We start from the raw sequence: 26,705 nt of genomic DNA, 5'->3' as shown, positions 1-26,705 counted from the left end.
ATCTTGATTCTTGAGCAACAGCTTAAATGTCGGGAGCATATTAATTAATAACGTGGCCATTTTATCATTAGGTGTAGAAGCTATTAGATGAAATTGAGTACCGTGATCTAGTTACGACAGGGCATCATAATGTTTAAGGTCCAGCTACTTGACAGGCGGTTAAAGTTACGTGGTGCTTGTCGTTAAACTTTGTCCACAAGTCAGAGTTTGTTTGGACCAAAATTTGACCATGGAAGTACGAATACCGAATTGTGCAATCCACGTTGCTCTTTACTGGTGGTCAAAGTTTAAAGGTAACCGTAACGTAACTTTAACAGTGACTATGCAATTGGACCTAAGCCGGTGAAGTAATATTGATCCATATCGTTGACTAAACGAATGTCGGTACTGACCTACGAAATTGTAGTAAAGATTCTACTAAAGATTAGTAAGGATTACAAAGTTTGGAGAATATCAAGCAAGGTCAAAGTAAGTACCAATAAGTAATTTTACCAAAATTGAAACTGACTTCAGCAAAATGTAAATTAGAATGCAGTATTAATAAAATTTCACGCTATCATGAAAACCAACGGATTTAAATACAGACGCTGAAGACCGGTCAAAGTGGCCGAATGATGAAAAGCGATCCCTGCACTTATAAGAATAATATTAAGACCACGTCTAATAGAAGAAGGTTCATAGGCATTTAGTGACCTGTGCTATGACATACAAGTAGGTAGGTATTCTTCACTTGAATACTAAGTTTTCACCAATAATAATGTAGAAAAGCAGCAAGAAAACCCAAGGCAGTCTTTGAATATAGATGAATGTTTATTTCTAATAAATTCGACAGTAAATAAGTACTTGTCGAAGGTCTATTTAAGTACAATACCTACTTACCCCATAATAAATAAAACACTCATCTATCACACAATGTAAGCGATAAGACCGCCTTTTTGTACCTACATTTTAAGTTTTCTTTTTTGTGACCTGTCTTTTGTGTTTTGTGGTGCATTAAAGTATATTTATGATTCATCATATTCAAAGACTACCTTGGGTTTTCTTATCAACTTGACATTATTATTGGCGAAAATTAGTATTCAAGTGAGGCATAATTATAAGTATGTCACAGGCCACTAAATGCCTTTGAATCTTTTTCCACTTAACTTTTCCTATCAGTGCAGGGAAACGCTTTTGTGTCATCCGTATCTAAATCTATTGGATTTGGTTATTAGGTCAGTGTCTCAACTCTGAAACAATAATCCCTTATATATAATCTGTCAACAAAACAAAACCAATTACCAATTCAGCGTACCAACACGATATTAAACTTGCAACCACCGCCAGGTGCTCTGTTCACACGGTTACCGCATAATCTAATTAATTCGACGCGAAATTCCTAGAGAGCACGCCGCTATTAATATTTACATCAGAATTAGCTTGCGTGCCCGACTATCCGTTGCGAAATATTGGTGCATAACAAATAAAATTACCTAGAACTCGACTCTAGATCAACGGTACTACTACAGGTACAATCTGTCTATTCTCATAACGAGCGAGAGACTCAAGACTTCAAGAGATTTACTGGAGTCATTTTGATTTAATCTTGTGAGTGAAAAATATAATATCTGAATTGATTTAAGTCTCGAGGCGTAATTAATTAATAACGTCCATCTTTTTGATCAATTTAAGGACGGAAGGCACCATAACGTGTGCCATATTTTCCAATAATTCAAGCATTTTTGTAAGTTTTGCCATATAACCTGCAAAGAGTATTGTGATCTTGAAAGATGTCGAAAGCCGAATGTTTCCCATGTTCCTAAGCCCGTGTCATTGCAGTTCGCAAACGAACGTGAATCAAACGAGGTTCGTAGTTTTGGTCGGCCAAGTTTACGGCGGCCATGGTAGGACAAGGTTATCCAAAACGCCAAGTTGATTGCTATAAAGAGTTGAAAAACGAGCGCAAAATAACAGATATGAAGGAAGCAATCTTCTGAGGCAGGTCCGGACTCACAAAGGGCTCTAACATTTATAATGATAATGATGTTGTCACTGAAAATAAGAAACCGATTCGGTATATAAGAAAATAAATAGTCCCTAGTTAGGTTTTGCAAAATTCAATTAAGGTATTAACCACCCACTCTTGCACGAATGGTAATTGATAGATATGCAATTCTTTAAATCCAATCTACATACTGAATGAACACAAACAATTGTCTGTGCCATTCGACTGTCACTTTCAGCAAAATTAATTACTGCATATCAAATACCTGCCTTGAGTCACCTGACACCGGCACCCACCTCCACTGTTATGACTAACTTTGTCCTTTGAAAATTGCTCAGAGCATTCTTGCAGGGGAACAAACATTACTAAACAAGTTACGTTTCTACTTACAAGACGTATAATCTTGTGACATTCATCACATTGAACAATTCGTTTCACAATTTCAGAGATAGACCATCGAGACATTTAGAATGGGCGGAGGCCTAATAAAGACAACTGTAATATTCGCTGCTTTATATACAAATTCCTCAGCCCAATCAAATTTCTCAACAGAATTGTCGCTTTACAAATAGACTCTCATACTTCTCAGACCACGCGGTACAAACAACACGCCAATCATTCTTAAAACTTTGAACCTACCCAACCAATCCTAAAACTACTTGGTTTTGATGCCTGCTCGTTGAATCCTCAAACACTTACTTTATCGAATCAGGTTCAATCGACAATTATTCTTCTCTTATTTGATTGTAATTATTGTAGATTAAAAAATTTAAAGCTTCGTGTGAACTAGAGACAGTCACGGCAGCACAATGGAGGTGCTGCTTCAACCTACATCGAATTGAAACACGACGCGCAAAGTTTGTAGATTTTTATGGCGTATGATATGGACTGAAACTCCTTTGAGCGTCAAATACATCAATCCGAGCCGTGCATTTAGTGCATTTAGTGGGCATAACGTATCCATAAAATGTAAACAAGCTTCATTTCTCCTCGCAGCTTGAAACACAAGAGTTACCTTCCCAGACTGAGACATGCAGCGCGAGGAAGAAAGCCAACTCTAGCGTCTCGATAACCAGCGGCTGGCAGACCACGAGACATGCGTATAGCAAAACTGTCCTTTCTCAAGCGATTTTCAATCACCAAGAGGCAATTTCCTGCACTGTGGACTGCAGTGTGATTGCAGGTGAATTGACTCCGCGTTGCCTCAAAGGCAATTCACATACCTAGAGAACTATAGAGTGTCAATTTGCGTGGCGGAGTCGTGCGTAGAAGGATGCCAGCTCGAGGACCGCCACCGCCACCTCCGTCCCATAGAACAATCTCCAGGTGACCTACCCAGTCAGAGAACTGCAGCGTGTCGAGATGCATGGCGGAGTCTTCGTGCGCACCCAGGTCGCGCGCGCCGCCCACGCGCACCCGCGCGAGGAAGGAGGCCAGCTCGAGCGCCTCGGCGACCAGCGCCCGGCACACCGCGCGGTAGTGCGCCGCGGCGGTGTCCCGCGCGATCCGAGCGCCGCTCCCGCCGCAGTGCCATATGCATCGCTGGAAAGATACACCATTAATCGTTATTAGTGGTCCATGGTTATAGCTACGGGTCGGCAAATCGCAAAGAACGCAATGTAAGACGGTTTACAGGGATTAGTTACTCTAGCGGCTTTCGTCCAGATTGCCTGGCACACGATGATGAACTTCTACACACGATGGTTTACTGAAAATAGTTAATTAGAACCGTGTTTAACAAACAAAGTGTGCCTACATTGTTGGCACTTTCTATGGATCTTTATATTGATAAAGTCTCCGCCTAGATACGTATGAACTTGATGTGGAAGAATCAGTTTTATAGAACTGCGATGATTTGGTATAGGAGCTAGGATAGATGAAGAAGATTTATTTTGGCTAGAGATAGGAAATTAAAAGGCGAAAAAATAGCCACCCTTCTTCTGCAGGCATTGGATGAAAATAATTGCCCCTGCGTCTTGCATTACAAATCTATATCGAATACGTGGCGTGGTAGTTTACATATCAGAAAAGCCATTAACTATTTGTTCTATGTTCAAGTTTAAACACGCAAATCATTCAGACATGCTGTAGCTTCTGTTTACAGAGCTTTTGAAACACGCATAACTACTTATCCACAGCTTCACTACATCTTGAGCTACTTTAGTACCTACTGTTGTTGTTTTAGGGCTGGCAACTAGCTACGTATTTTCCTAAAAGCTTGTTTTTCCATCCCATTTTCCGTATTATTGATGACATTAATTGATATTATAACGGTCTCTACAACAAGTGTAATTAAAAATTTATAACACCCCCGACAAGTGAAGGTTACAGTAACTAGAAAAGAGCTGATAACTTTCAAACGGTTGAACCGATTTTCTTGAATTATAGCTAAGAACATTCTCGATCAAGCCACCTTTCAAACAAAAAAAAAACTAAATTAAAATCGGTTCATTAGTTTAGGAGCTACGATGCCACAGACAGATACACAGATACACACGTCAAACTTATAACACCCCTCTTTTTGGGTCGGGGGTTAAAAAGTGGTTAGAGTATATTTTTATAAATTACATATTCGAGGGAAGGATGAAAATAATAGTAAAGCAACCGAAATATTGAGTCTTGTAGATTAGCTTGTTTTTCTGCGTGGATGTATGGCAAAGGATGTGTATAAACTATGGAGTAACTAATAGGATAGTCCCATTTTCATAGTTACCTTATAGGTCAGATTGAAACGGATTCAATTAATAAAGCTTTATAAATGTACTAGCGACCCGCCCCGGATTCGCACGGGTGGACATTTATTTTTTATTTTCCGGGATAAAATATAGCCTATACGGATTCGGAAGAATCCCTCTAAGTAATGGTAAAAGAAATTTTGAAATCGGTCCAGTAGTTTTTGAGCCTATTCAATACAAACATACAAAAATACAAAGGTTTCCTCTTTATAATATTAGTATAGATTTATTGGTAGATTTTACACAAATTGCTCGCTAAGAATCTTCGTATTTCCTAGAAATTAAAGCTGAAAATACCAATAGAAATTGCAGCAAAGCAAGTCGTGGTAACCCTAAAGTATTCCAAGTCAAAGTTATCATTAGTCATGCAGAAACACAACCATTAGAATGGAATGACACGCTTGTCTGTGTCACGCACGCAAATTCCAGACAAGTATTTGAAGAATGCGTGCTCATCTCAAGTTTGATATATGCCAAATTGTGCACTTGTGTTACCAGAATTTTACAATAGCTATTACAAGTAGAGAAGTAAATTACTTCTTTCACTATATACAAATGTTAAGTGTTTTTGTGTGTATTTGCTTATACTTACCTGATAGCTTCGAAGGACATCTCAATCCATACTAATATTATAAATGCGAAAGTGTGTCTTTCTGTCTCTGTCTGTCTGTCTGGCTGCTACCTTTTCACGGCCCAACAGTTTAACCGATTCTGACAAAATTTGGTACAGGGTTACCTTATATCCCGGGGACGGCCATAGGCTACTTTTTATCCCGGAAAATCAAAGATTTCCCACGGGATCTTTATAAACCTAAATCCACGCGGACGAAGTCGCGGGCATCCTCTACTTTTCAATAAGCTAAGTAGGTATATAAATCTTTACATCGATGATTACGTCCAGAGATGAATTTTCAAACAACAGCAATTGAACACACTTCTAGATTCTTAAATTATTACTCGTTGAACTACTCTACAGAAGGACTTACATTACATTCCAAGAGTTTATCAAAGAGTTGATACTGGTCAAGCTGCAAGCTAAAAAGCTTAAAAAAGCCTAATCTCCTTTCAACAAACTTATAACAAACGGGAAACCAAATCGAATCGCTACTCCCTAGCTTAGCTAAAGAATTGATAAAGTGTGACCCGCCGACCTACTTCAGCGCCTAGATAAGTATCAGCGAGTGGAAAATTGCGCTTAAACGTTTTCTTTAGCGCCCCGACACTTCAATATTGCGGGGCTAAGAAAAATATTATTTTAAGAGAGCCGCAAAAGAGTTCAACGGAGATTCTAAGATAAAAATGAAAGTATGGAGAACGAGTAATGAGGTTTTAAACAAACAAGACTACAGCTAGCCTAGAAGGATGTCTGAGCATCCAGTGTAAGAGCAGTCTTATATGGGCAGCTTGAGCATTTAACCAACGCGCACAGACTGTTCGATCAGTGGTTGTTAACTGCTCAATCAGTCTCGTGTCAGTGAAAAGAAGATTATAGTTCGCTGAATCGTCAAAAGAATCAACTTCTAAACGGAATGCCCTTCCTACGTGTCCTTCGTGATGGCTTTAATCTCAATTTTTTTTTAAACTTGAAATTTCAAAATAGTCCGCTAGGCATACACTCTGCTTTTTTCAATGCCAGGAATGAAGTTTTCAACAAAAAGTTACGTTTGCGCCTGCCTACGATCTTTTTTTATTTAATTTTTTTTTAAGAATAAAAAATTAAAAAAGAATAGGAAACAGGACAAATAATGAAATGACGAAATCGCAAATCCGTAAAACTAGTGTCACATAACATCTTATGTAAAGAAAGCACTTAACAATGACGGTATTTCATAAAAACTGCACTGCCCTAGAACTACTTAGAAAACGTTTTTGGAACAAAATGAGAGGTTTATCGACAATGTAATAAAACATTTACCGCGGAACTACTGAGCAATTACAGAACAGATAGCCTGACTTTTTCCTAAATCTAGGACTCTAGCCTTTCGCCACCTAGATTCTCATGTTTGTTAACAATCTAGGTACTTATGTGACTTTAACGGTCAACCAATGCAGTGTATGCATACAATTTCAAGTACTTATATTTACCTGCGGCCATCAGGATTTTTAAAAGGTAACCTACGTACGAGTATGTCTATAATTTATCGCCAGCCAGCCCACTACTAAGCACGGGTCTCTCTATCAGATTGGAAAGGGCTTACGCCATAGTCTACCACGGCCCAGTGTGGATTGGCTGATGCCTACCCGCTCCGCAGAAGAAGAAAGGGAGAAAAAGGAAACATTATGCTCGCCTTCTTCCACCCTAGAAATTTGGTGCAAACCTGTTTCGACCAGTCGCACACGATACCAGGGATCCTGAGACGTCTCATACTTGACGCGGATGGTATCGCTGGGTTGTTAGTGGGTATGCTGTGGTACTCTGTAGCATTGCCAGTAAGTCCCACATACCCGCTTTGGTGCGGAATGCACAATTGCATTTTTACCGGCGGAAAAAGCTTATGGAACGACTAGATTGACAGGTGTCGATTCAGGATCGAAACCGAGAGTTTCCTCACTCTAGTTCACTCTGGTACTACTGCAGTACGCGTGTAAGAGCCGCGTTACTGCCGTCTTTGTTGTCACGTGTTTCATGTAGTTCTTTGTATTATCATACACCCGTACGCGCGCATTCAATATGACTTCCGACCGAACAGTTTCCACCTCGCCTTGAAGTTTTTACGAAACAATATGAAAGTTTACGAGCCTCTGTTAAAATATTGCGGGATTATGTAAAACTAAGTTAATAACTAATTAAAGTTTATAGTTAGTTGGCGATTTCAAATTTATTGATGTCGTCCGACCGTTTACGTAACTATATTCATGGTCTATATGGTAACTATAACATGAAACTGAACGCATATCCTATACCTATCCACCGCACTTGCCGCATGAAATCAAATTGAAATATTTCATTAGAGTTTATCAATCGTATAATAGCCTCAACTAAACAAGTGCATTTTTGCACATTTTTTAATTAATGTGCAAAACCTTACCACCAACCAATTTGCATAACCTTCTGAAAACTTTCCAGATAAGCCCCCTTTTGACGACCAAAATTGTGTGCCATTAGCCCAGTAAGGGCTAATGGCACACAATTTATTTTATTTGGAGTTGAGTTTTTCGCTGTTTTACGCGTTTTTCCAAAAGGATTTCTGCAATTTTTTTATGTTTTAAGTCAGTTAAGGAAAACTAAAGTACAGTTAGTTGATCTTGCGTATACCCTCTTTATTAGTTACCGCACACGCTGAAGAACGCGTCGAATAGATGTGCGATCATCAATGTCGTTTTATTTCCACCATGATCATAATATTTCATTATTAATTCATGTCGACTGAATCATAATCAAGATAATATATAATACCATGTTATTCTTATGGAAAAATTCTAGTTTTGGCATCGAATAAATTATCACGGATGAGGTTTTATTTTTGTTCCACTTTCTTATTCTTCTTCCTACGTAAGGCTATTATTTGGCATACTGCATAATGTGCTAAGAGAAATGAAAACTCGTAATTTCAAATCTTAAAGCCGACAGAACCCGAAAAATTGTAAATCCTCCTAGGCAGGTATTCTTTCCCGTTTTCTTCAGTGTTCTCGGCAATTAATTGGCAGGGTCGGCTAAAAATACTAAGTATCTGTCATTATTTACTCATTATTATCTATATTTCAATAGCATACCATCGGTACCATATTATGGTACCGTAACGAAAATCTAAAACTCGAATCTTTTCATATTGAATCAGCGAAAATATTAACTGTATATTACATATCTTGTTTAGCTTTATGAATTTACTAGCTTTTGCCCCCAACTTTTTCATATATTTCCGCATTTTTATATAACTAGTTTATCTCCTTGTCCCAGTGGACTACACAAATTTTAAACCCCTAGTTTACCCCCTCAGGCGTTGAATTTTCAAAAGTCCTTTCTTAGCGGATGTCTACGTCATAATAGTTATCCACATGCCCAGCCCGATCCGTCCAGTAGTTTGAGCTGTGCGTTGGTAGATCAGTCAACTTTTCCTTTCATATAAGATTTACCCAGGTATACCTAGTTTCGGAAATGACCTCCTACATCCAAACTTACAAACTTTATAATATTGATGTAGATTAGATTACTAATGGTCTAGTACCTGATCAGAACAATGCGGCAATATTTGTAATTACAGTTTTACAATCCATATAAAATACAGAGAACAATTACGTATCCATAAAATATTCTCTACGGCAAAATTTAAGTTAGCGGGCATAAAGACAATAATTTATTATAACACGGCAGAATTGTTTTATATGCCGACGCTAAATCTTGTGCATTGCCGTGGGAAACGTGTGAAAACGCATTCACAGCTTGTATATTATTTTGGCTAGATTTATTGATTGCAGTGTTTAAACACAGCTAACTACAGTAAAAATCGGTCAAGTGCGGGCCGATCTCACATATGAAGGGTTCCGTGCCATATTACAAGGAATAAAATTTCTTTTGTCAATGTAACCCCTAATTCACTGTTCGAATTTTTCACTTTACTTGTGGTATACGACATTTCTACGTGCCAAAGTTCATGGTTCTAGAATCTAGGTCAACGGGAAGTAGGTACCCTATAGGTTTTGATTGCCTTGACGGGTCATGACAGGCACAACAGATAGACAGCAGTCAGACAGACCTACAACGAAGTGATCCTTTAAGAATTATTTTTTTAAAGCTTAAATTTTGAAAAAAAAGAAACTTCCTGAAGTGATCCTATAAGAATTAGTTTAAATTTCAAAAAAACAATCCTGAACAAGACAAAGCGAGAGACGAAAAAATGTTTTGATCTTACTGAAGCATAAAATCAAATTTTTGATCTGAAGATGTTTCGACTATACTTCTTACGTCTTTAGAAAATACAGTGAGGAAACGTGCATTTTTTCCTTCACCATACAAAACAAGTAATATTTAATGGCTTAAGAGGGGTTTCTCCGTCACTCGCTCCATACAAACGTAGTTCCAATTTCATTTGAATATTAAGCAACCAAAGTCCATGAAATTTTGCAGACATATTCAAGAAACTAATATCAGCTATGCCTGTGATTTTCCAGATTTCCAATATTCGGTTTCAAAGTTACGCGGTCTTAGAAATTCACATACAAATCTTTGAGCTCCTGTAATTTTGAAACTACATATTTTTAGAAAAATCTAAAACATCACAGGCACATATATTAGTTTTTAGAATATGGAATATGGTTTTTAGAAAATTTCATGGACTTCGGTTGCTTAATATTCAAATGAAATTGGAACTACGATTGTATAGAGTAAGTGACGGAGAGAGCCCTGTTAAACGAGCTGCATTGAGATTAAAACAATAAAAGCCTACATTGCAACATACGAGGTTGCTGTCGCATCATTAATGCCCATAACATTCCAATATAATATACTCTGATAAGACCACATTTTAATATTATCACAAAATGACTCAAATACATACACTTTCTCTATAACCAGCCTGTATCGCTCGCTAAAAGCAGTAAAAGCTATGTAAATAAGCTCTTATCATTACTAGTAAGTTTATTATCACTTAACGAGTCTATATTCCATTAAACTGGTCAATATGGAAAATTGAATTGACTAATCTAAACCCCATAAAATTGCAGGCGTTCCTGACTGACAGACATACAAGCCACAGTGTAAACTATTGAAAACAGAACCTTTATATCTATATACTAATAAATAAAATTGGAGTGTCTGGCTGTAATTTCGAAATAACTATGGTTATTTGAACGATACTATAACCGAATCACACGTTTTTAAAATTTTTGTCTGTCTGTCTGTCTGTCTGTCTGTTTGAAAAGGTTAATCTTGGGAACGGCTGAACCGATTTTGACGGGATTTTCACAGACAAGTAGAGAATTGACCAGGGAGTAACATAGGCTACTTTTTTAACCGACTTTCAAAAAGGGAGTTGTGTTTTTCTACCTATGTACACCGAAATCTCCGAGATTTCTGAACCGCTTAGCGTCATTTCTTTTTTAATCGATAGAGGAATTTTGCGACATTGTTTCATAAAAAATTTGGAGTCCAACTCCTCAATCCTGATGCTGCAGGGGATCTGACCAATCCACGCGGGCGAAGCTGCGGGCATCAGCTAGTATGTTACTAAGTCTAATCTTTACAAGAAATAACACTTTTTGATTTTTAGAGTTCCGTACCTCAAAAGGAAAAACGGAACCCTTATAGAATCACTGTGTTGTCTGTCTGTCCGTCTGTCGTGTCTGTCAAGAAAACCTAAAGGGTACTTCCAGTTGACCGTTGATGAAGTTTGGCAGGTAGATAGCAAGTAGAGGAAAAATCGGAAAACCGTGAATTTGTGGTTACATCAAAAAAAAAAAAAATTAATATGTGTTCATGAACAAATAATAATAATAATTAGTGTTTTCGATTTCAAAAGTAAGATAACTATATCAAGTGAGGTATCATATGAAAGGGTCCCTTTTTTATCTGGAGATACGGAACTCTAAAAATAATTATAAATGCAGTCCAGTAGTGTCGTTGATATAAGACATGGTAAAGGTTTAGTTTTCTGTAATGTGAAAGATCCCGTTCGTGTGTCCATCGTTGCTTCCTCATGGGCGACATAAGTGAAAGTTGATGTCATCACTGTCTTATGGGACTATGATGCAATACACGTCATAAAGGGAATTTAAGGTTTAGGGCACACCTAGCTTATGTCTCAGCTAGGTCTCTTCTAAAATCTGCATTTATACCTATTAATTAATTAAACCCGCTTTTATAAAAGTAGATATATATGTGTATCCCAAAAGCAAAATGTCACAGGTTCGATTTCCGGTCATATTTTGATATATAGGTTGAAATGGCAGTCGGGGAGGGGACCCCCCTCCCACACCCTCAGAGCCCCCGCTCTAACCCGATGCGGGCAAGCGCGGGTGACGTGCGGGTGTGCGGGGCATCCCCCCGCCTCATAACCCGATTGCCATTTTAACCACTCGCAGAATATACCTAGTTATTTCTCTACAATCATTACGAAGACTTCACGTTAGTGTCTTTCACAGTTTATTAGCTAACCCAAATTCTGACGAAGCTTACAATTTGTTCAGATTTTATTTTATTACTATTACTGTCATAAATAGTAATTGTATTTTAAGGCACATAAGGCTGGCATACGGCAACGTAAAACTCTTTTGTAAAAGATTTAAAAAATAATACTTTAAATTATTTTTTAAATTAAATTGCTTATAATTTTAGTTAGATTTATTGTTGTTTACTTTCGCTATTTAAATAAATTATGAAACAGCTGTTTACGAAGTACAATTTATATTAATTATTAATATCAGAAATGAACGTATTTATGGAGTTAGAAAACATAACTGGTTTTGACACGATAAATAACATTACTTCTGTATCAAATTACAACATAAACTCGTCAAACTGAGGCTATGAGTAAATTATACAAATGCCATAGTCCAAATAAGGAAGTAACTATTTAATTGGTTGCAAATGAATTCTAAATGTTAATATTTTCTGTAATAAATAAAATGTAATCAGTGAAATGTTGATTCACTGACATCATCACACTTTATCGAAAAAATACTTCTACTCAGGTTTCTAATCTAAGTATAATATCTACAATATGCAAAACTATACGAGTCTTACGAAACTAGACACTATAACCATAATCATCAAATCATCAATCGAATTTGATAATAGTGACGCAAGTAGTTTTCTGATAGTATTTTTTGACGAGAATATCGGTTAATGTTAAGCTTGTAAAAATATTGTGCGATCGCGCGTCGCTCATCTGATTGAGTTGAAAGTTTGTACAGTTGTTGTTGGTACGGGTCTCGAGGCTTAGCCTCCTTACCTGGCCCTACCCAGCTAAGTCTCGACAAACCGGGGCAAACCCTAGTGTAGGGTAATCGTGATACCCCGGTGTTATTCTACCAGCCGAAACTCCGGCTAAGGCTCGCCATCTTGCAGATTTCAGACAACCACATACAATAATTAATTGGTGCATGAGACGCATTGCAACACAAGTCGGGCATAAGCTAATTAATAATAAGAAGTACCTGTCTTCAACTAAAATATTAAAACAACATGGTATTAAATTAAAAGTTTTCTTCGTGTGTCCCTACCCTTATAGCACCATATTAAACCTATTCAGATAAGGATCGCGCTCCTCTTCTAAGTGAAAGTCAAGCGCATGGCAATTGACAAGTCCAATGTGTATCCAACTTGTGACGTAATCCACTAAAGACATGTTGTAACTAGCGGAGTCTATTTTGGTCCCGAGATGATCCGAGATGAATCGCGTGACTATATCGATACTTCATCACGGCTGTATCGAAGCGATGAAAAATCATTAGAACCTAGCTGAAGGTACATATTATATGACCAGCGGCACTACGCAAATGTAGGTGAATTCCCAATAAGTCACACTGTGACACGTTTGAGTGTGACTCGATGGGCATCCATCTACCATTCACACCCACAGTAACAATATGACTGTTTGGGAATTCAAATGTATAACAAGTGTAAATTAAAAATTTATAACACCCCCGACAAGTGAAGTTACAGTAAAGGAAGTGAAGTACAGTAAGTGAAGTACAGTAGTAAAGAGCTGCTAACTTTCAAACGGCTGAACCAATTTTCTTGGATTATAGCTAAGAACACTCTCAATTAAGCCACCTTTCAATTAAAAAAACCAAATTAAAATCGGTTCAATAATTTAGGAGCTACGATGCCACAGACAGATACACATGTCAAACTTATAACACCACTCATTTTGGGTCGGGGGTTAAAAAGGTTGCAACTAGTAACAGTGTGACTCGATGGGAGAAAAAAATCGGTGAATTCCCAACGAGTCACAGTGTGACACGTTTTAGTGTGACTCGTTGGGCACCCATCCAAATATATCGCTGTCTTTTTGGAACTGTATCGCTACTGAATCACTGCAAACAGTTGCCGCGGGTGACTTCAATATAACTCCAGCTTACCTCTATAACATCCTTGAGCATGAACCTCCTGAGAGATCTCCGTCGTCGCGGCGCCGGCTCCGAGTCTCGCTCGATGCCTTCATCGTCGGTGTCTGCCCGACCACCTTCTGAAGTCTCCGACCCTTCCGACAGCGCGCATTCCTCATCGTCATCTGTAACAAGAAACAATACACGTAAATCATTGCCCAAACTGCGGCACGACATACTAAATCTTTACTTTAATACTATCACAAAAATGGGCCAACAATAACTCTACTTTTATGGATAATATTCAAACTTCATCACGTTGCTAGTGTAAATTAAAATTTTATAACACCCCCGACAAGTGAAGGTTACAGTAACTAGAAAAGAGCTGATAACTTAAAAACGACTGAACCGATTTTCTTGGATTATAGCTACGAACACTCTCGATCAAGCCACCTTTCAAACGAAAAAACTAAATTTAAATCAGTTCATTAGTTTAGGAGCTACGATGCCACAGACAGATACACAGATACACACGTCAAACTTATAACACCCCTCTTTTGGGGTCGGGGGTTGAAAATGTCTAGAATGGAGCGAGCTTGCAAAAATGCAAATTCACTCTTGCTTTGAAGGTACTTGAGCATACCTCAAAGTACAGTTTACAGCAATAAGAAGTAGTTACAGGTAAGCATATCAAAAAATTACTGAGCATTTTGTGGACTTACGAGGGATAGATACATTTCCTAGAATAGAAAAATAAAATTCACTTATTCGGCCCATTATATTAACATAGGTATCATTTATACCCCTCTAAATACAAATAAATTGTTTTACTTAGAGCTTGGAAAATAATTTTATATTTCAGCCGGGCCTGAAAACTCCATTACATAAATAGAACATTGCTAGAGGCACGAGAGACGGTGTTGAACTGTATACGATGGAAATAATGAAGCAGTTTTAGAGGAGCGCGCTTTAAAAAAATCTGTTGGCGTTATCATCGTCGAACTTCACTTCGAGGATGGCAAGATGATGATGATTAGACGTAATAAAGACAGTGTCCGGTTAAGTTACTGTTACAGACACTTACTAATGGATTGAGCCATTCAAACTTAACGACAAATACTCACGCACACCCGCCTACAAACGAACCAAAACTCCTAAACAGACCACAGTCCGTTGTCTTAACTTAGTCAAATCCCGGTCAAGCGCGAGTCAGACTCGCACATCAAGGGTTCCTTACGATTGCACAAGAAATAACATTTTGTAATTTTTTAAAAATAAAAAAATTAAATAAAAAATAATTAAAACATGGGTCGCCATGTTTGTCGCTTTTGAATTTTTTATTATTTGTTGTTATAGCGGCAATAGAAATAATTCTGTGAAAATTTAAACTCTCTACCTACTACGGTTCATGAGATACAGCCCGCTGACAGACAGATGGACGGACAGACGGACGGAAAATGGAGGCCATGTATATTACTAAATTCTTTGATGCAGGCTTAGTAGGGTAAAGGGTAGGGCATAGGGTTCCGTTGGCTTCCTTCGGTTACGGATCCATAAAAAGCATTCTCATCAAGTATAACTCAAGCTTTTATAGTACTGTCATTTGAACCGGAAACCTTGAATTTATGTATTGTTCCGGCAAATCGCCGTCACCGTTGCGTTTTATATTCACCCACCTACAGTTACTCACGATGGAACATAATTGGGTTAACCGTGTCGTTTTGACCAGTTACGTCGTTAGTTTCAGTCTAACGATTCATAATCAAAATAAAACCCGTTACGTGTGAAGGAGGTTTCATATAAGGGCCCCTGTAAACCACAGACTTTATTGGTCAATAGTTTTTAGTGACATTTGACATTAGGTCAATGGCAGATACATTTTGCTAAATAAACTGTTTGATTTCATCGAAGGGTGAGCAGACTCACGATGACTTTGCGTCCGATCCGCGTGTAAATCACAGTCTGCAAGATTGCGCTTGATTGTATTAGATTACAACTGTTATCCGATGTGACTTATAAACTGTATGACAATCGGGTGGCCCTACAGCTTTTTTCTATCACTAGCATAAGTGAATGTTTATAAGTCTACTTTGTGGCACAGCTAAAAACCACGAAGGTTCACAATGCATGCTGAATGGCAAGACACGATGTGACGAAACGGTATCGTCTTCTATCATAACATCGTCAATTTATATCAGCACTTTAAAATCGATAAATTCATTGAATAATAAGTCTTTTTTATGAAGCAATCAAATCTTAACCTATCGAAATATCAAGGTAAAGTTACATATACCTAGATAGATAGAAAATACACAAAACAAGAAATAACCAAGACAAAACAAAGAATCTTGAAACTAAAAACAATTGTGTGCAAAGGCGGCCTACACACTGCTTCATTTCATAATTGTCTCCCAGCATAAATCATCTAGGGAAGTCCTCAAACTTAACCCATTCTTCAGCTCGATTCCCATACAATTTAAAAGTCGGGCCGACTATCGACTGATTGTCTTTAGTCTGCGCTACGAGGACAGTAAGAGCGTGATCGAAGTGTTGCGACACGCAATGAGATCAGATCACACGTGGCCGCCAAGGTCGCCAGGATTAGACATGCATTGTTTGCGGCCGTTGACAGCTGATCGAGAGCTTTGAATTGTTCAACAAGTTTATTATGATTAATTCATTCACAATTTAGTTCGCTAGCTGCGATTGCAAACAATAGGTAGCTCATTAAATACTTTATCTGACCTGTAAAGTCTTATTGGTAGATATAAATGAATTTGCAGCAACAATTTTGTCGCTATAGTCATAGTTTTTAACCCCCGACCCAAAAAGAGGGGTGTTATAAGTTTAACGTGTGTATCTGTGTATCTGTCTGTGGCACCGTAGCTTCTAAACTAATGAACCGATTTTAATTTAGTTTTTTTTATTTGAAAGGTGGCTTGATTGAGAGTTTTCTTAGCTGCAATCCAAGAAAATCGGTTCAGCGATTTGGAAGTTATAAGCTCTTTTCTAGTTACTGTAACCTTCACTTGTCGTGGGTGTTATAAACTCGCGGTATGTTTAGGAAACTATTCAGTAATACTACATGAAGAAAATTCTTTAAATCTCACAAAGGGAAAGTTTGGTGTAGAGTAAACATATTTTATGAAATTTTCATACTTAATATCAATTAATAATATGAATTATGAACCCATTAGCAATATTACTCAATGATGAAATAGCAAAAAAAAGAACAAATTCTGACCATATTTTGCCGTCACCATGGCATGCTTAATGTTTACAGTAAAATTACAAAATGAATTCAAATCAGTAACTTATGAAATGAAACTGAAAGAGGAATCTTCGAATTAGGCAACCGAATTCCATTGCAAACAAAAAATAGATTAGGCAAGCGCATTCCATACAAAACAAAAACAAAATTAAGCAATCGCATTCCATCCTAAATATAATTAGGTCCCTGCACATACAGTTAACATAAACAACAATGCGTAATTGTTAAACATTACTCGAACTGATAAATAAACATCAATTGGCGTGGCATTTAATTTCGTCACGATTTGCGATCCGCTGCGAATCGCTGCGTCATGCCCGGCGCCAAGCAGACAACCCCTCAAGCCCTCAATACTGACTGACGATACATATCTTTTGGGTTGTGCAATAAATTAACGAATGTCATGACATGACCTATGGTTGCGGCCTGCCAATAGTAGATTTGAGCTGTGTTATTTGATTTGGTTTGTTCAGTACAGTGCCACCAGCTTATCTATTCAGCAGGGTGATTCAGAACATTTCGATTCGGTAACTTAGCGAATTGAGTCTTCTGAATCGCCCTGCAGATGAGCAAAATTGGAACCAGAGCCACATCAGCTGCCATTTCAAGATTCATATGGACAAAATCGCGGGCATCAGCTAGTATTTCAATATAATTACTTAGCTATATTGAAACATCGCGTTTTATAAACTTCTCTTCAGGAATGTCTAAAATTGTCAGTAAAATTTTATTATACAAGTGTAAATTAAAAATTTATAACACCCCCGACAAGTGAAGGTTACAGTAACTAGAAAAGAGCTGATAACTATCAAACGGCTGAACCGATTTTCTTGGATTATAGCTAAGAACACTCTCGATCAAGCCACCTTTCAAACAAAAAAAACTAAATTAAAATCGGTTCATTAGTTTAGGCGCTACGGTGCCACAGACAGATACACAGATACACAGACACACAGATACACAGATACACACGTCAAACTTATAACACCCCTCTTTTTGGGTCGGGGGTTAAAAATAAAATATTACACTCATACCCACAAATGAATTTCCCACTTTCCTGAGGCTGAGCGTAGGAGTTGCGAGCCTATTACGGTTTCTAGTTTCCCTGTCGTGGAAAACACCGATTTTTTTGTAACTGAGAATGTTTTGTCGAACAAAAATTATATTATATTTTTTATATTAATTGAAGAATATCTATTTCCGTAAATTTCTCACGTAGAGAATCGCGCGCTTACTCGTAAAGTAAATTTTAAATGAATGATAATGTTAATAATCTACATTGACATTTATATCTAGGTTATCAGTGTGACTCAGTAGTTCCCACAAAGCCTAGATAATAAATATCCTTTGTCAAATAGTGCCCTTAAAGCTCAAACAATCTTACTCATGGCAAAGGTCCTAGATCTATTTACTTTCTCGCGTCGTCGTCGACTGGATAGGGTAATCTTATCACGAGAGTTATTGACTTGACGTGTAACTTATTATACGTTAAGAAGGCTCTCTCCGTCACTCGTTTCATACATTCGTAGTTCCAATTTCATTTGAATATTAAGCAACCAAAGTCCATGAAATTTTTCAGACATATTCTAGAAATTAATATCTATGTCTGTGGTTTTCCAGATTTCTGTTAAAATATTCAGTTTCAAAGTTACGCAGTCTTAAAAATTTTCATACAAATCTTTGAGCCCCTGTAATTTCAAAACTACATATTTTTAGAAAAATCTAAAACACCACAGACACAGATATTAGTTTCTAGAATACGTCTACAAAATTTCATGGACTTTGGTTGCTTAATATTCAAATGAAATTGGAACTACGATTGTATGAAACGAGTGACGGAGAGAGCCCTGTTAAAACTGGATCTAGATACGTTGGGAATTTAGATACGTGACTGTTTTCTACTATTGCCTGCGGTAGGTAATGAAAAGACCACCCTGGCGCAGTAGGTAAGGTAAGCTCTGTAGTCTTATTAGTGGGAGGACCCGGGTTCGATTCCCGGCAGGGGTTTTGAATTTTATCACACTAATATTATAAAGGAGAAAGTTTGTATGGGTGTGTGTGTGTGTGTGTGTGTGTGTGTGTGTGTGTGTGTGTGTGTGTGTGTGTGTGTGTGTGTGTGTGTTTGTTACTCCTTCACGCAAAAACAACTGGACGGATTAGGCTGAAATTTAGAATGGAGATAGATTATACCCTGGATTAGCACATAGGCTACTTTTTATCCCGGGAAATCAAAGAATTCCCACGGGAATTTTAAAAAACCTACATCCACGCGAACGAAGTCGCGGATATAAGCTAGTAATGAATAAATCGGTCTGCTCTAGTGGGAGGCTTCGGCCTTGGCTTAGCACCCTACCCACAAAGCCATGCTACCAGGGGATTGTTCTGTTCCTGTGTTCCGGTGCGATGCCGTGTAGAAACCAAAGGGGGTATGGGTTTAATAGAAATGCGGGCTAACTGCAGGGTAGCCCGCATTTTAGACTGCATCATCACTTATCACCAGGTGAGATTGCAGTCAAGGGCTAACTTGTACAAGATTTAAAAAAAAGAGTTTTGTACCTTCCTTCATCATTACCATGATTTTGATTTTGATGAAAATTTAATTGAAATTTTTATTATTTATTGGTTTAGCGGCAATAGATATACACATTCTATGACAACTCTCTGCCTATTATGGTTCACAAGATACCCGCCCGATAGATAGAGCCCGCTGACAGATAGACGGACTGACGGTCGGAAGGACGGACGGACGGAAAGCGAGTAATAACCGAAGGGTGCCAATGGGACCCCCATTGGCACCCTTCGGGTCCGGAACCCAATAAAAGAAATCAAAAATAATAATACATGTACGTATCCATCGTTTAACAATGAATGTGATACATCTAATGAGGTTGCGAGACTCAAGTATGAAATTATGAATACATCCGTACAATACAAGATATGTTACGGTAACAAGAAATATACCGAGACGAACAACCAATACGCAATAACCAAGATTATAACTGACAAAGCTGTATTTCTGTCGTGGGACAGAATAAGTAGCAGTTAACACTTCACCGTTGTTAAATGTTACCAGTAGCACAGACTAAAGGTAAAAGATAGACAGTAAAGGAATTAATATGTAATGACTGGAATAGATAAAAGTACGGCGCTAGAAGCCGATTAGTTAGTTGCCCATCATACAACTAAATTAATGTCGGCAATAAAAAAAGTATACCTAGAACAACCAATACGCAATAACTAAGATTATAATTGACAAAACTGTCTTCTGTCGTATGTTTATGTCGTGGCAAAGAATAAATAGCAGTATTGCGATCGTAGCCTTCAAACTTAGGGATAAAGGTGCTGTAGGAACTGTATTTGTAATTGTAAATGTATGTAATTGTAATATACAAAACTATTTAAAAGAGCTTTGTAAATTACATCTCATTACATCACTTAAAAGTTTACTTCTAAAGGAAGTTTCGATTGTCAGAATGACTTTCACAGAACTGGCTTCAGTTATATGAGCATGTTTATTATCACCGGCTTAGTTCATATTTTCTTTTAGTCTATGAATGTGAGTGATGTGACTTGTGGTGTCGGGTTCCCAGGGTGTCCGCAATAACGGAACGTCTTCATTTACGGAGTGTGGTATCTTCTATTATGTGCTTAACTAGCTGAACTGGCACATAATAGCTGTAAAGTAGTTGTTTTCAGGGTTCCGTAGCTCAAATGGAAAAAAGGAAACCTTATACCTACTTGCTTGTCTGTCTGTCCGTCCGTCCGTCGTGTTTGTCAAGAAAACCTATAGGGTACTTCCCGTTGACCTACAATCATGAAAGGCAGGTAGAAATAACACAAGTAAGGGCAAAACTCCGGAATGGAGAATTCAATGTTAAGTTATTCATGTTTCCCTACCTAGGATCTATTTCTCTGTTTAATCTTTTGGTGTTTAGAATGCCCTTAAGGCACGTCTGGAGAGTAATTGGAAGTGCGACGTGACGCTCATACCTCGTTCTATCCACTGGGTTCATATATGTACGTGGAACGCGTCAATTACGTACTATGTGGTTTAGTGATAAAGTACAACAACAACCAATAAAAGTAAAGTATAAGGGACAAGATTTTAATTTGTGAAATTTTGGAGAATGCTCTTCAAAATATCCACTTAATTATACGCAAGCATTTTTCCGCAACTTCGTTTTTTTGTTTCTTATTTATTTAAACATATATTTTATTGCTTCTTGAACAAACAACATATATACTTAACAGGAAAAAAAAATTGTCTGTTTCAGGCCATCAGACTTTTATTTTATATCATTTTGATGTTATAATAACTCGGTCATGGTTCGCGATACAAACTTGTTTTTCATTCAGATACAAGTTAGCCCTTGACTGCAATCTCACCTGGTGGTAAGTGATGATGCAAATATAAGTAGAATACAAACTAAGATAGCGAGCCTTTTTGTTGTCCTAAAATGTCTTGAGACTTGACGGCGTACTTAACTCAAAAGAGAAGCTATTGATCAAAGATATACTTACTTATATCACTCTGAATGAAAACATCAGCTCCAAAAAGTTTAGGCAATCAATCAACACCAAACAAAGAAGAGAGAAGCTTTACGCCCTGTCAAAACATATTCAGCTATTAATAATAATCTACAACATTGTGCTGGACAAAGCCCTTAAATGGGTGCTCCGGAACGCCACTTTCACTGTAACCTTACGACCTAACCAATGACTGATATAAAGTATTGTAACATTGTTTATTATAAACACTGTTTGCTTTCAAATTTCACTATTTTATCAAGTCGAGCTCATTTAGCTTACTTTTTACTAACCCCCGACCCAAAAAGAGGGGTGTTATAAGTTTGACGACATACTGGTAAAGAAAGACAAAGAAAATAAAAGAAAGAAATGTTGTAGTTGATATTAAATTAATAAATATTCCTTTATAACACAATTTGGATTTCAGATTCTACTTTATATATCCACGGATCTATTAATTCTCGGTATATTTTGTTCTTTTAAATGCTTGTTGAATATCCTATTTATTACTATAATGTACCGTAGAGTACAGTCATAAATTCAATTTCTTCTTAAGATTAAAAAGTCGCTGGTGTCAAATTGTACTAAGTAGATTTTTTAGAAGCTAAAACATTATAAATAGGGCAAAACCACAAGCAAAGCAACTTTACCCACGATCTAAAGTCTAAACAGTAAACACAAAAGTGGGTTACGAACAACACGGACTATACAGTGACCCTAATTGCTTGACAACTTCGGCACTAAATTTATATCAGACCCCACGATGTACGAACATGGGGTCAGAACATTGACGTTCGGTTAATACGACGTAAATTATTGCCATGATTTAAGAAGATGTATGAAATTCGGCAAAAGAATTAAGATTGTCGGTTCCAGATAATAAATCATACTTATTGCTGTGTTATTTATTGATACTGCATCTTAAGTACGTTGCATCATTCTTCTTTGAAGAAAATATAATTAATGTATTTTTTGCAACTTTAGAAGGCATAAATACTCAAGTACATAGTTCGATTTCTGTTTGAGTCCGTGTGAAACGTGTTTTCGATATTAATCTATAAAAGAAAAGATACCTATAGAAAAAATAAAAGAAGAGAGATAAACCAATGGGAAAAGCCGTAAACGGTATTACGATTTGCATCAACAGTACACACAAATTTTAGTAAAAGTGGAATTTGAATTTAAACAGGTGAATTACTCAAACATAAGTACTAAGTACGAATTACCTCAGGAGCGAAAGTAGTTTAATACTCAAACGGATTTACGATGTTTACAATAAAGTTGTAAAGATAGAAAGTAAAACAACCTTTATTGATGGAGTAATAAAGTTAACTGGTGTAATTACAGATGACTTTACAACACTGAATAAAGGTTCCGAAACCAACACTACGGCTATAACTTCACAGGTTTAACGGACCAGAGAAAATCTTGGCCTCCGACACTGTTAATAGCTTGTATTGCAGGTCTTGCACGTCTTGGCTAGTTTAGTCGATTAAACTGTATATTGGTTGATTACAAAAGCTATTTTCCAACTGTACTCTCTAGTATATTTTTCTCAAAATTAAATACGCATAAAAGATATTGCGGTTTGTCCGTAAGAATCAAGAAACATGGGGGACTCCAAACCCAGAGTAAAAGGAAACACAATACTTTATATACTTTATAAGTTTCTAATCTTCTCGCATGTTCTCTAGGAAGGACTTCCCCAGCTTGAAAACTACAAACTAATGGAATTCTTATTGAAATTAGATTTTTTAAATGTGGGATCAGCGTTCCCAGCTAAGCAATGACGATCATTCATAAAAATATATGACGCGCAGTAGCTACATGTATTTTTCAGTTGTGTACAAGATGAAACGAGATAAGTTTCGAACCCTCTCCCATGTTCGTAGGACTGCGCTGGCTTGAACACCAACAAACTAATGGAATTCTTATTAAAATGAGATTTCTTATAAATGTGGGATCAGCGTTCCCAGCTAAGCAAGACGATCATTCATAAAATATGACACGCAGTAGCTACATGTATTTTGCTAAAACAATAACACCTACGCGCACCGACAGGCGTCACTTTATTAGTCGAGAGGCGTGTGTCGAAACACCAGTCACCGACATCCAGGACACTCATTTACATAAGCTTAGGTAATCAAATTAACCATTCAGCAACACTTGGGAACGGTGCAGAATAATTAAACGCCATAACGGCGAAATTGATTTGAACTTTAACACTATTGGACCGATACGTGAAATTGCATCAACTTCCGCCAGCATTGTGGAAAAATTAAACTTTTATGTGTTACAATATGATATAATAAGTTGAATAACAAATTTGAAATTTATTCCACCATAGACAAATATGAATATAATATCAATCTTATGTGTTGTTCTTTCTTTGCTTTTATGCTTAGTTAATTATTGCTCGTAAACTCCACAAAAATTAAAATTATACATCCGAAACAATTTAAACGAACCATGATCAAGAAAGCTCAAATGATGAAGACATGGGGGTATGTACCGGCTAACGTGTAAATCCTGATGGGGAGAATTAGTTTCAAATCTTTCTCATTCTATTCTAAGTATTATTAAATACATCAAATAATGAAAAGAAACAAAAGCTTTCAAATATCTAAGTATTACAGGAAAGCATTGCTTAAACTATGCGCTTACACTACTACAAAGTTACGTATTTCTTGAAACGCATAAAAGCTATTTACATGAGAACGCGGGTTCTGAGAGACGTGGTCGCGTAAACAGAATTTAACGGACCGTGCAAAATGTACCGCGAAATCACCAAAACATCAACTCGTTAAGATAAAATGCTCAAACATTCAACAGCAAAGTAAGCCGACCGTTTCTGATACTGCATTATCTTGTATCTGAGCATCGTAGCTGTATTTCTAAGAACACGGGAAAAGTAATAAAATTTGACCTTTAAATGCAGCTGTACACTACTCGTATCTTAAGAAAATTACAAACAAAGTAATGGCATTACTCAAAATTCCATTAGCAATAATTTGACCTCCCGACAGAGCCGTATAGTTTCTTAAGAAAATGGAAAACAAAGTAGCACTGCAGATGCCTTCTCTGAAATATACAGATACTAAAAACAATATGCTCTATATATTGAAACAATGTGTTCGAATGAGGTCATTAAAGATAAGAGTAATAAAGTTCTACAAATACTTGACCTCAATTTTACTTTTTTATCGATCGCAGGATTTATGTTTGACTAGGTAGTTTCTGTTCCACAGTTTTACTCGAGCGGAATTTATCGGGGGTTTACGTTATTGAGAAAACCTACATTCCGCCTGCCAATTTTAAAAGATTCCGATTTCAAAAGGCACCCCCCGAGTTTCTTGCTGATCTTCTAGGTAGTGAAGGCATTCCGAACCAGTGGTAGATGCATTTGGCGATCCAAAAGTATCTACTTGTAAAAGTTTATTTGAATAAAAAATCTTTTTATTTCTATTGGATGCAAAAGCCTTGTTAGACCCATGACTTAATGTGTGTTGATAATTCATACACTTATTTTCTACATATAGGTTTCAACAACGATCTTTATCTCAGTTGCACTGATGAAGATGATGCAGTTTAATACATCAATTTTACCTAACGTCTTAAATTGGAATTTGCATTACCAATAACTTGCATCAGATACTCGTCTATTCACTTAAACTTAATTTATATAATTTCTCAAACCAATCTGACCTCTACTGCACTACCTCTATGTAGACAGAAGAGCCATAAAACTATATAGGTATTCCGGTTTCATAACGATTTATTTATGCGTGTTTTTCTTTAGGTTACGGTGTAGCTATGTCATTGTAACTAATTCCCATACATTAACGGTAGATTCTTAAGATCGGGTGAATTATTTTTGATATCATTCTACATTTTGGAATCGTATCTATTCCTATTCTTATTATAATTTTGTTAAAGATTGCTGAATTAATATTTTCGTTTTCCAATTTTTTGTAGGAATTTTTGATTTGGCTTTTAGTCTATCTTGCTCAGTGGCATTAATACTTTTTCATAGTTTAGATCTCGGTTTCTCTATTCATCTGCAGAAAGCGTTACTTTGACGTTATAGAATCAAAACTAACAAAAACCAAAAAAAAAAAAAGTAATCAAGAAGTGCATATTCATCTAGGAATACATACACTATATCTACGTGACTATACTGCATTATGTTGCCTCTTTAAAGTTATCGACTGTAAATATGATTGGTTTTAAAATAATATATTTAAAAAAAATCCATAAATATATAATTTTACATTTTCACACTAGCACAGCATGGAGGCATTGGTCAGTTTTTATTTAAAACCCATAGTCAATTGTACAAAAGTCGTGGGAATCACGAAGATGGCTAGATCTGCATATAAAAGCGCAGATAAAACCATCAAGTGAACTTTCTTCTTCTATTTGTTCGCTGTGACCTTGCGCATTGTTGGAATGTGGTTATTTTTGTTCTTTTGTATTATGTTTTGCTATTTCTTTATTTTTTAATATTATCTGTTGAAAGATTTAAAGATATACATTCACGAATCACCAAGATTAATAAATGTTGAAATACATAACAGAGATGCAAATTCCTACCTACCTCTATTACTGGAATAAAAATAATTGATTTGTATAAACATCGTTTTACCTAATATAACAAGTGTAAATTAAAAATTTATAACACCCCCGACGATCCAAAGTATTTGAGTTTTCCAAAACATCATTTTCAAATAAATAATTATGTATTTAGGCAACGTCCATCTTGACAGCTTGACATTTGTCTATTGACATAATATTATGAACCTAACGGTTATCTAACCTTCTTTCCTACAAGAAAACTATAAAAGAGCTGATAACTCTTAAACGGCTGAACCAATTTTTTTGGATTATAGCTAAGAACACTCTCGATCAAGCCACCTTTCAAACAAAAAAAACTAAATTAAAATCGGTTCATTCGTTTAGGCGCTACGATGCCACAGACAGATACACAGATACACAGATACACAGATACACAGATACACAGACACACAGATACACAGATACACACGTCAAACTTATAACACCCCTCTTTTTGGGTCGGGGTTAAAAATAATAAAATCAAAAGTTAATGCTGTCAATACTAATCGTGGAATACAGTTAACTGATAGTTAACTAACTAAGCTGTAAATTGTAAAGTAAACTGATTGAAGACGTAAAAAGTAACAAG

At 36.8% G+C, this 26,705-nt stretch overlaps 1 protein-coding gene across 5 annotated transcripts in view; it reads right to left on the bottom strand.

Annotated features, from left to right (window-relative positions):
* Positions 1–26,705, bottom strand: part of LOC123865947 (protein spire) — a 194,614-nt gene that overhangs the window by 57,187 nt on the left and 110,722 nt on the right. For all 5 annotated transcript variants that reach the window (XM_045907172.1, XM_045907178.1, XM_045907197.1 and 2 more), the window contains exons 4-5: positions 13,738–13,889; positions 3,320–3,526 (exon numbers count right to left, since the gene is read on the bottom strand). In XM_045907172.1, coding sequence (XP_045763128.1) covers positions 3,320–3,526; positions 13,738–13,889 — 359 coding nt within the window. The remainder of the gene's footprint in view (positions 1–3,319; positions 3,527–13,737; positions 13,890–26,705) is intronic.

Source organism: Maniola jurtina, chromosome 1 (assembly GCF_905333055.1).
Source record: "Maniola jurtina chromosome 1, ilManJurt1.1, whole genome shotgun sequence".
Classification (NCBI taxonomy): Eukaryota; Metazoa; Arthropoda; class Insecta; order Lepidoptera; family Nymphalidae; genus Maniola; species Maniola jurtina.
The sequence above is the reverse complement of the archived record's forward strand: the minus strand, read 5'-3'. Positions and strand labels throughout refer to the sequence as shown.